Raw genomic sequence first — 12408 nt, 5'->3', positions numbered from 1 at the left:
TTAGGGTAATAATTTATTAAAAAGAAAAATATAGTAAAAGTAAAAACAAGGTTTTGGGTGGTTCATGTTTTTCAAATTTCAAATACTATTTCAAGTTATATATAAAATTTTCATGACCAAACGTTATATTTTTTTGAAGTAAAGTGAAATAATTTTCCGGGAAAAAAGCTAAAAATTCTAATGATAACATTTTGTCCAATAAAGATTTGATGTTTAAACATTAGAATAATGATTGTGGTCACCACAGCTCTATCCATCCAAAAAAGCAAATTAATTTGAAAAGGAAATCGTTAGTAAGATATATATAGGGGACGAATATATATGGTGAAGGTGAATTAACTACATACCAAATGGAGTAGTGAATTAACGTTACATGAGTATTATTTTGTCTGTTGGGACAGTCATAGGAAATTGCCCTTACAAATCTGAAAAGTGTTGTACTTCATCATCATCATATGAATAGATTATTTATTGGGTACTTTCCCATGCAACTTCCACGAAACTTGTCTTATGAAATGACTATTTTTATCCTCATTATGTTCCTTCCTCATAAATTTCCTCATTTTTTTCCTCTTCTTATATATATCCAATGTTGAGTCATCTATTATTCATCAACTCATCCTTTGTACTAACAAAACAACAATCTCTATTTTTAAAAATTCATCGTGTACGTTAATTAATTTAAGGCATGGCTGCATTGGGACGTGACTTTGTGTTTGAGGATTTCTTTCCGTCTATGGTGGAGAAACTAGGGTCGGAAGGGTTCTTGAATGAGCTAAAGAACGGGTTCCGGGCATTGATGGATAAGGAGAGGGAAGTGATCACGTTTGAGAGCTTGAAGAGGAATTCGGCGTTGTTAGGGTTGGAAGGAATGAGTGATGATGAACTAATGTGCATGTTGAGGGAAGGGGATTTGAATGGAGATGATTGCTTGAATGAGAAGGAGTTTTGTGTGCTAATGGTAAGGTTGAGCCCTGATTTGATGGAAAAATCGAGAATGTGGTTCGCTCATAGCGTTGAAAACGATGTGATGTAGGCTCATATTAGCATGTGCTTTATTACGAGCAGGCATTTTGGAGTAGGATTATTAAGCTATGCTAGCTAGGTCTATTAATTTTTGCTTAATGCTAGCTAGGTCTATTAATTTCTATCATGTTATTTTCCCCCTATGTATGTGTCGTCTAGTTTTATTAGTGAAGTTCATTGCTATGGTTCTTTGTTTTTTTTTTGCCATCATTAATGTGGTTTCTTCGGAATTCAATGAAATTTTGTTGTTAGTTGTTACTCTCTTCTTCTAATTTTATCTCGTGATGTTTAATTTAGTTTCCAAAATAAAATAAGATTTTTGGCACATAAGCTGTCTATAAAATACCAAACTTCCCTACTAGAGTTTTAGTCAAAATATATATTATTTTATGTTAAAGAAATCTGCTTAATATATATAAATAAATTATTCAGAAATCAAATAAGTTGTTTTTTCTGTCCGAAATCATAAATTCAAATTTCTAAATTTGGCTCTACTATAATCTATGTACATGTTCTTTCCTATTCTCTTTCCACATAAAATGTGAACTTTCATATGAAATGAATCCTAATTGTCGTTTGTCATCATTAAAGACAATGAAATACTTAGCTTCTTAGTATATAGATAGGTGACATTTTATCAAAGCATATCGAAAATAGGATTAGCTTTAGGCCAACTATATGTTAAAACTTTGGTTTTTTTTGTCCAAAACGCACAGTAATGACTGGGCCCCGGGATTGGATGGCAACAAAAATATTTTTTTCAATAATTACAAAAAGGTGGCATTTGTGAATAGGACTCTTCATGAAATACTAAATTGAAAACTGAACAACCTATTATTAAGTATTTTTTTTTTAAAAAAAAAACGGGGCAAGGAAGGGAAAATGGGAAGGAGATAATAATGTGGGGAATCGAACCCTCACCTACAAGGTGGATGTTCAGTATCCTCTCGAACAACAGATTATTGATGTGAACTCTTTGAGATATGTAATGCGGAAATTGATTAATGGAAATTTAAATAATTCTGATTTCTGAAGGTACTAGTTAATTTTATTGATGTACATTGTTGAAGAGTTTATTTCCTCTAATTGTGAAGAATTTAATATGTATGTTAATGTTGTTTCATATCATAGTATATAATTAAAAGAATCCAAGGTATATGTTGAGAGTGATCATTAGTTATTGCAATGTATTTCAACTTGATTCTTCTGATTGAATTTGAATCCTTAAAAGTTATTATACTTACAACAGAGGAGGAATTGGAATTAAGTGTCATGTATGGATCTTGTGCCAAACATAAGGAATCCTAGTATTAGAATCTTTGTGCTAAAGGAAAAAAAATTATTCCAAGAAAAGCACTATTTTTTTGGCTCCAAAGACAAAAATAATAATAATTGGATTACATGCTAAGAGATAATTTACATTAATAAAAAGGAAAAATCACTCCACATATCTATTTAAGGCTTAATATTACAATCTTTAAATGTATTTTTTTATATTACTACTTATAACATTTTAATTACAAGTATTAACAGATTATTTTTAATCTATAATTTATTTTATTTTATTTATTAATTAGTTATTATTTTTATAATTACATTATAATTAATAAGTAAGAGAAATACATTTGTTGACACCCAATTTTGACCCTCCCCGATAGTAATTAATTTTTGAGCTCCATAATCTTCAAACGATTTAAAATAATTAGTTTTATAAAATTATATATATATACATATCGTTTACAGGTTATTTTAACTAGTTTTGTCACTTTTATAAGTTTTAGATAATATATATGTTTTACATAATTATGTATATAATTGGTATATATATATATATATATATATTGTTTGCAGGTTATTTTAACTAGTTTTGTCACTTTTATAATTTTTAGATAATATATTTGTTTTACATAATTATGTGTATAATTAGTATATGTTATGATCATTCGAAAATCGTCCCAAAAATATTTAGTTTTACTTAAATATTTGGTTAAAAAGATTAGTTATATAATGTAATCGCTATTATTTTAAATTATTTAGTTTACATTTGAGTTGATTATTTTATTTCGTTGAGATTAAGAAGCTTGTTAATTGATTAATATTAATTCATTTTATTTAATGGTTAACCAATTTCGTTCACATCAATTCAATTTGGTTACATCTTTAATCCACATGGTCTTATTCCTATTACAAACATAGCCAACTCTTCTACCTCACATTAAACCCATCAAAAGACCAAAATTTGGGCTTTTTCTTACCTGTTTTCAGCAGGCCCAATCCTCACCCTTTATTCCTAGGCCCAATTTTCTTCTTCCCAATTCAATTGATCTCAATTCAATTGATCCCAATAACCTCGACCCGGCCCACCAATTCCCAACAATACAATATGCACCCACTAATAATCCAATACATTAGCTCCAAAAAAGACCCAGCAACGCTGCTTTCCAGGGATGGCATCATCAGAGAGAAGATTCATGCATAGCATGAGAAGGATTCATCCATCGCGGGAAAATATTCACGCATCGCAAGAAAAAGATTCATGCATCGCGAGGAGAAAGAAGTCATGCATTGCAAGAGAAGAAATCATGCATTGCAAGAGAAAGAAGTCATGCATCGCGAGAAAGAGATTCATGCGTAGCAAGAGAAGAAACCGTTGTTGACACCCAATTTTGACCCTCCCCAATACAAATTAATCATCGAGCTTCCTAAGTTCCAAATGATTTGAAATAATTGGCTTTATAAAATTCAAAATAATTTTCAGGTCATTTTAAGTAGTTTTGTCATTTTTATAATTTTTTAAATAATATATATGTTTAAATAATTATGTATATAATTAGTATATTTTATGAATATTCGAAAATCGTCTCAAAAAGTATTTTGTTTTGATTAAATATTTAGTTAATTAGTTTAGTTATATAATAGTTTATATTTTAAATTAATTAGTTTACAAGTAAGTTAATTATTTTATTTCGTTAAGATTAAGAAGCTTGTTAATTAATTAATATTAATTCATCTTATTCAAATTTTAGCCGAATTTGCTAAGAAAACTCAATTTGGCTAAATTTATAATTTTGGTGACCTCACCCTAAATCTAATTCTACCAATAATCAGCCCACTATATTTTTCAGTTCCATAACAATAAAAAATAAAAAAATAATAAAAAGAAACAAACCCAAGCCCAATTTCAATGCCCCACTTTTCAGCATTACACACAATAGCAAACAAAATCACGCCTTAGGCGTCTTCTCCTTCATCGCTAGCCAGAAACAATCCGACCCGACCCCACTTCCTTTCTTCTTCTTCTTCTTCTTCAGACGAAACCCAGAAAGCTAGTAGATGTCAACATCCACAGTCGATCAGACCGGAAATCCCGCAGCAAATCGCGTCCTCCTCTTCCCCTCTCCCTTTTTTTCCGTTGAAAATTGGTGCAATGGACAGCTTTATTTCTGATCTCTTCAAGATTTCAAATTTTGAATTTCATTCTGATCCATATTTTCAACCCGTTTTTCCCTTCTTTTTTTAATTGGAATCTCCCCTATAAATACCTCTGTTCTTTCATGTTAATGGGGAGAGGAAATTGAAAGAAAAAAAAAAGGGGACCAATTCTAAGTTCTAATTTATCTTCTTGCCGAAGCTTTTATTTGATTTTTTTTTATCGGAATCCATAGGAGGTGTGAAAATCGCTACCTTCGAGCTCGTCGTTCCAGTCGCTGCTCCGATAAAGGTGACCTCTCTTCTCCTCTTATTTCAGTTTAGCTAATTATATTTTTAGTGAAGTATTAGGCGTGGTTTCTTTCAGTGTGAACTTAATTAGTATGGTAATGTATGAACCTAGCTCTTTTCTGTTAAAGTCGAACGTTATGTTGTCCTGTTTTAGTCGTTAGATTACATGTTCGAGTGAGTTGTTTTAGATTATTTTTGTATATTTATCGTCCCTTGTCTTGAATTGGTTTCGCCTATATGTTGTTGAATTTTTTTTTGGCTTTACTTGTATTTTGTTGTCTTTGAGTATCGAGCTATCCTGGGTTGTTGTTGTTAATGTTGTTATACATGTAAAGGCGAAATCTCAACTAACTTTCTATTGTCTAACATGACCCATTTTGAACAAGTCTATACCGTCTTTCTGCCTAAAATCTTAGTTTTGTTAAAGTTAAGTTTTGTCTTTTAAGATTCCGTGGAGCATGAACTTATTGGCGCTGATTTTTCATGTGTATAGCGTGCTAGTTTTGCTTTAGTTTAAAGTCAATTGCTAGTGGTTTGGTTATATGTTATACAATCTTTGTACTAGTCTACTATGATAAAGAATGAGCTTATGCTTAGTTGATTTTCGGCAGCGTGCAAGTGAGATCTTACAGATCACGTGTTAAGCCATATTGTTGTTTATTTTATTAGAACCTAGACCTTGTTTTAGTTTGGGTTTGTTGAATATATGGTTAAGTGTCAATACACTATTAATGAGGATAGTTTCCATGTTACTTAGCATTTTCGTTCACTGTGTTAAGTGCTACTGCTCAACAAATGCCATTTCTTATGGATATTGTGTTTGTCTATACTTATTTGTGCTTGCAACTTGTTAGTTTGTGTAGTAGTGTTGTTATATATAATATTGGAATAGGGTCTTTTCTCTTCTTTTGCTTAAACTAATTGGGTCTGCTAAGTGCCTTTAGCATTCTAATTTTTTATTCTTATTTTTTTTTGTGCGATTAGTTGGCATTTTAGGCTCTTACAGATAGTTTTAATTTTGAATATTGTGTGAGGTGTGTCGGTCAAATGTGCAGCTTGTTTATCATTAAAAACATATGTTTTCCATTATGAACACATCATTGTGTAGGCCATTTTACTACCTCACGTTCTTCATTATTTGAAAATTAAGGTTCACCAATACTACTAATGGTTGCCTATTATTTGTTTAAAGCATGATACATATCTCTTTGGTAATTGGTTGTCTAAATGATAAGTTATATGTTGTTGAAACTTCATGTCGCAATTGACTTATTTATGTATGCATAAATATTAATCCTTACCTCCGTTTTGTTACATGTGAAATTTGCTCGGAGTTCAACATGAACTCCTATCTCCTCTCCTTGCATCTCCTCGTTGGGTCAAAGGCCCAATTTTATCTCTTAACGAGTCAGCCAACTTTGATAAATTGAAGAGCGAGTCTTTGGAGTTGATATACAAAAGCTGAAAATAGGATGAGAGACTGTTTGTATACATTGATATACATCGGTATACACTCATATACAGGTCAAAAACGCAAAAATACAGGGCTAAGGTGAAATATAGGTGTTCGGAAGCAAGCGATACATGAAAAGAGCCTATACACACGCTGATATACACTGATATACATCAGCTGTATACAAAAACGGGAATTGTGTTAAACTCCAAAAACAACAACGAAATTGGCCAAAAAGGGGCCCGAATTCAATTTCTCCCTTACTCTTTAATTATTTAATTGTGATTATTTATTGTTTGTTGTTTGACTCCAACTTTATAATTGTAAATTAACTTAGTTGAATTCCCCAAAAGACGAACTATTTCTCTGTGTTGTTGTATTTCTAACAAATCTCATTTTATCAACTCTTGTATTTTCATTTATAATCTTTAGTCAAAACTTTTTATTTTTTATTTTTATCAGTTTAAAATAGTTTTTTTCATAAACCAAAAAATGACTCAAATAAAAACCAATTAATTTAGTTTCTTTAAAATTCTAATTACTTGTCTCTAATTCAAATGTTTCAATTATGGTCCAATTTTCTTAATAAAAAAAAGTTGCTCTTTGTTCAACTATTTTTTCAAAGTTAATCTAATAATGTAAAATATTATTATAAATACTTACTTAGTCATTTTCTCAAGAAGGTTAGTCAAAACTTTTATTCTTCAATTAATTAAAAATGATTTTCATGCTTTAATGTATTAAATTGGTTTAAGTTATTAAATAAATTCTAATTAATCTAGATTTATTAATATTCCAATCACTTGTATTTCGAGTCATATGTTTCATTTTGGATCCTTTTCTCTAATAAATATAAATAAATAAATAAATAAATAAATGTGTCATTTACTTAATTATTTTTTCAAAGTTAATCGAATATATTGTAAGTTATTATTTTTATGTTTAATCATTATTTTTCTAAAAATAGTCAAATATATTTTAGTCAAGTCGCAGGTCAATCGCATGTTAGCGGACACTTCGAATGCTTAAAACCTTCTCGAAGTGTAAATTGAACCCCAAACCCTCTTTGGTATTTTCAAATGATTTTTTCTGTTTAAATCTTTGAAATTTATAAGTTTTCTTAATTTCTTTAAAAAATTAAGTGGCGACTCTTTCTAAGTATTTTTCAAATTGTTTTATACTTAGAACATTTCAAAAAAGTGATTTTTCTAGAGATAGTCAAATTACGACACAACAATCATGCATAACAAGAGGAAATCCATGCATAGAAAGAGAAAAGTCATGCATCGCGGGAAAGAGATTCATGCGTAGCAAGAGAAGGATTCATGCATCGCGGAAAAAAGTCATGCATCGCGGGAAAGAGATTCATGCGTAGCAAGAGAAGGATTCATGCATCGCGGAAAAAAGTCATGCATCGCGGGAAAGAGATTCATGCGTAGCAAGAGAAGGATTCATGCATCGCGGAAAAAAGTCATGCATCGCGGGAAAGAGATTCATGCGTAGCAAGAGAAGGATTCATGCATCGCGGAAAAAAGTCATGCATCGCGGGAAAGAGATTCATGCATAGCAAGAGAATGATTCGTGCATCGCGGAAAAGAAGTTATGCATCGCAAGAGAAAGAATTACCCATCACAAGAAAATCAACATCGACTACATCATTTTTCTTTGCAAAAACGACATCAACAGAAACATCGACATCAAGAGAACTGTCAACATATTACATCAGCCTATTTTATTACTTTGACATCAAAGGAAGAATACATGGAAGATTATATTGTAAACATGAGACAGAAGCTTTATTTGCTTTCCGTCAAGTCTGATGGAGTTGACGTCAAACGTTCAATGAGAGAAGTTAAGTGTCAACACGGTAAAAGACACTGTCTCCCATTTGAATTGCATTTTTATACTAACGAGTTTTATCTCAGTCTTTGTCGAGAGCATCCAAAAGGATGAATTCTCCAAAAACAGACCACAGGTGCGGACGACATCAAGAGGGATGCAGCACAACGTGGAACTTTTTCGTAGCAGCAAACTGGGACATAGTTCAAAGAGGAGTATCAAACTCTTAGGACGCGGGCAGAAGAGCGACTTCCACCATAATCAAACCACATCCCTATCAGAAGGCATGTGGGTTTTTCTTAGTTTATCAGTTCTAGTTTCACATCCGGAGATTTTTTGGTCTCCATCGAAAGCAATTTTCCAATCTGAGTGACAATGCACCAAGAGCTTTGGAAATTATGTCCGTGTAAGTTCTTAATTATGGGTGTGAAGCGCGCCACATTCATGGCTAAAAGGTTGCAAGCCTCCTTTTCATACTCGACTTACCTCGTCACTCCTTCAGGATCGAAGGATATTTTAGCATAAGAGATTTCCTTTTCAATCGATTGAGTCGAACTACAAGCAGCCTGATTCCTTAAGTTAAAGGATATGTAGGCAGAATCGACATTGAAAACTCGGTTGTATTCCAACATTATCTCACAAATCTTATTCCCAAGCGTCCCGGTCTCTTCATAATTCGATATCGGGGTGACTGTTGAGTTCTTTCAGAATCGTGCATTAAATCAAGCGTATCGAACTACAAGTGACCTGAGTTCTCATATAGCCTGAGATATGTAGGAAACTCGAATACCGGGGTTTGGCCATAATTCCTAAAGTTCATACCAAAAGCTCTTTCTGAAAGATGAAATGTGGTCGATCAAAATTGGATATGTCAATTTCATTTGCCTTGGATTTCTTTCATCAATTCAAGTCAAACAAGGGACAGTTGTTGACACCCAATTTTGACCCTCCCCGATAGTAATTAATTTTTGAGCTCCATAATCTTCAAACGATTTAAAACAATTAGTTTCATAAAATTAAATATATATATACATATATATATATATATATATATATTTTAACTAGATATAATAGTTTATATTTTTGAAATAGTTGATTTATAATTAAGTTGATTATTTTATTTCGTTGAGATTAAGAAGCTTGTTAATTGATTAATATTAATTCATTTTATTTAATGGTTAACCAATTTCGTTCCTATCAATTCAATTTGGTTACATCTTTAATCCACATGGTTTTATTCCTATTACAAACATAGCCAACTCTTCTACCTCACTTCAAACCCATCAAAAGACCAAAATTTGGGCTTTTTCTTACCTGTTTTCAGCAGGCCCAATCCTCACCCTTTATTCCTAGGCCCGATTTTCTTCTTCCCAATTCAATTGATCCCAATTCAATTGATCCCAATAACCTCGACCCGGCCCACCAATTCCCAACAATACAATATGCACCCACTAATAATCCAATACATTAGCTCCAAAAAAGACCCAGCAACGCTGCTTTCCAGAACAATAGCAACACAGCGGTTACACGACAATGGCAAAGAATACACGGCGATTCACGGAAGCTACACGGCATCCAGTTTCGTCGTTTCTCTTTTGCCTCGCCAGTAGGTCGTACAGCACCTGCCAGCACGCGAAAATCGTCCTGGTGGCCGCGTGATCCTGCCACGTAGCACTCCAAGGACGAGTCGATCGATCCCAAGCGTCAATTCGCTCTTCCTCTTTCGGAATGGGTTAAATTTTCAGAAAAAGAGGTGTTTGTCCAGATCGGTGAAAGATTTTGATTTTTTGAATTTTGTAATGGGCCTTTGAACCGAATTTTATCGGATTCTCCCCTCAAATCTGCCCTAGTTCTTGTCCTTTATATATTTTGTCGTCTTGACTGTTTTAAGAGGAGGATTTCGGAGAGAAATCTTGGGAGAAAACTTACTAAGGCAAAAAAAAATCACATAGCAAAAGAGATATAGGAGAAAGAAAATATATCCGGAAGGAGGCAAGAGGAATCAATTTTCGTTCAATTCTCACTTGTCTAGCTCGATCTCAACCGTTCTTCCTAGTTAGTTTGTTTTTCGAAGTTAGCTGCTCAGGACTCTCATCTGTCGTTCGGTTCGCGTTTGTGTGGAAAAGTTCATCTCTCTGCTCGTCTTGTTCAGTTTGCTGCCTCGAAAAAGGTATACGGCTTCCCTCCTCTCACAGTCTATGTCTTAATTTGGATCTGTATTTGTTTGTTTAGTTGGTTATGTTGTTCTGTTGTTTCGACCATTTCGATGTGAAGTGTTGCTTCCTGTTCATGTGGTATTAATTTGGTTGTTCTCATGATGAAATTAGGTGGAATCGATGTCAATTTTTTAGTTAAAAATTTTGTCTACATAATCTTGAATATTGCACCCTCATTGCCTAGTTAGTCCGTTTTTTTGTTATTTATCATGTTTGTCGCCCGCCTGGATGTTCATTATTGTGATTGGTTCCCATTGTTGTAAACATAATTCTGTATTTATGCCACTGATTCACAGAAATATTAAAAGTACTCCTCAAGCATGTGATTAGCTCAAATCCTCTGTTAAGATCACTGTCTTATCGCCTATATGTCTTATTAGCATTTTCTTTTGTCCTAATACTCATATTTGCAAGTCGAATCGATATAAAATCCGAGCTTCTTATTTGATTTTTCCATTTTAGTTTTATTGGAATTTAGTATTCAAGGTCATTTGAAGTGCGATTTCGTTGGTGTTAACTTCTCATTGAATGTCTTGCCGAATATTCAGCCCCCCTCCATGTATTCCCTTGGTTTTGATGTGTTGTATTTATGGCTTTCGTTTTGAAACAAATAAGGTCCATTTATATTTGGTTGCTTTCTAGTAATGTGTAAAATCGAGATCACGTAAACCATTGTGTGAAGTTGTCTTCCTGTTAACTTTTATTATTTCTTCTAGTCGGATGCAGATTTTGTCTAGTTCATTTCTTGCTTCACTGTAGGTTATTAAGTATTCAATTAATAATAGCAAATAGCTCACATAGGTTTGAATATTTCGTACATTTTATTATATTTCAAACATGCTATATTATGGGATGTTATTTGATATACTTTGCTGACATTTGTCTAAATGATGTGAGGTGTTTTTCTAGTGTGATAAATAGCGGTACTCCTTTATTGCTTAACTAAAAAAATAAAAATAAAAATGCGGCTTCCTCTTGTCAAATGTGTGCTTTCTCTTCTTTCTGAATCTTGTGTTTATTTGGAAACTTGTCAAAGTTCATTGGCGGTAGCTTTCTCTTGCATTTTGAATTGTCCAGTTTGCTTTGTTGTGAATTAAAATCATATTTCCATTATTCCCTTATCTCAGATGCTAATGTTGTATTTTCTTTCGTATGTTGTGATTATCTCCGAGTCCTCTTGGGCTCCTATCTTCTTCCCTTCACATTCCGGATGGGCCATAAAGGCCCTCATATCTCCATCTTCCTTGAGTTAGCCTGCGGAAAGTCGATGAACAGGTCAAAAATCAAGGACGCAACACATGCTGAAAAATTGAGATACAGGTCAAAATATCAAATTCAAAAAATGAGTCCAAAAGCTTTAGACAATTTCAACAGGCCCAAAGAATGGCCCAGCAGCAAAAGTATTGATTGAGTCGGCCCAAAATCATGTTTTGGGCGTTTTAATTTTAGGACAGGTTTAGAATTTGGGCGAAAGGCCCAAATTTGACATTCTCTCACTTTTCCTCCTTATTTCTTTGTTATTGAATTAACTAACACTTTATTTGATTACGGTTTGATTTAATTAAATTCCCATGGATAGCCATTTCATTTTTTTATCATATTCAAATCAAATATTTATATTTCATACCTAGCTCTATTTCTATTAGTCTTGCCACTTAAACTATTCCCTTTTTTAGAAAATTCCCTTTTAGTTCATTCCCCCTTAAGATAAATAAAAATGATAAAAATAATACTAGTAATAAAAAAAAATAAGTTAAAATTAATGAGCTCTTTTTACTTAATTTAAATTTTTTTTAAAAAAAATTAGTTAAAATAAACGATTCCTTTGTTAAACTTTCAAAATTAGTCAAAGTCGTGAGTTCCTTACTTGGTTAAATTCTAAAAATAATTAGTTAAAATAAAATGAATTCTTTTTACTTAAGTTAAAATTTCAAAATTAGTCAAAATCATTTTGGTCAAATCGACGGTCAACCGCGAGTTAGCGGGCATTCCAAGGGCCTAACACCTTCTCGGAATGTACATTGAATTTCGAACCCTTTCACTTTCAATTGATTTTATCTGTTTGAATCTTTTTGAAAAACCTTATATTTTTCTTGATTTTTACTAAAAATTAAGTGGCGACTCTGTTCTTTTGGAAATTCGATTTCTCTTAAA

General features: G+C 32.5%; 1 protein-coding gene across 1 annotated transcript; it reads left to right on the top strand.

Annotated features, from left to right (window-relative positions):
- Positions 1-593: 593 nt before the first annotated feature.
- Positions 594-1284, top strand: LOC102605957 (calcium-binding protein KIC-like). The gene has a single exon (XM_006347107.2). The coding sequence runs from the start codon at positions 689-691 to the stop codon at positions 1034-1036; it is 348 nt and encodes a 115-aa protein (XP_006347169.1). The 5' UTR covers positions 594-688; the 3' UTR covers positions 1037-1284.
- Positions 1285-12408: the final 11124 nt, after the last annotated feature.

The sequence above is a fragment of the Solanum tuberosum genome, unplaced genomic scaffold (assembly GCF_000226075.1).
Source record: "Solanum tuberosum cultivar DM 1-3 516 R44 unplaced genomic scaffold, SolTub_3.0 scf00083, whole genome shotgun sequence".
Classification (NCBI taxonomy): Eukaryota; Viridiplantae; Streptophyta; class Magnoliopsida; order Solanales; family Solanaceae; genus Solanum; species Solanum tuberosum.
Note: the sequence above shows the minus strand (reverse complement) of the source record. Positions and strands in the feature narration are given on the sequence as shown.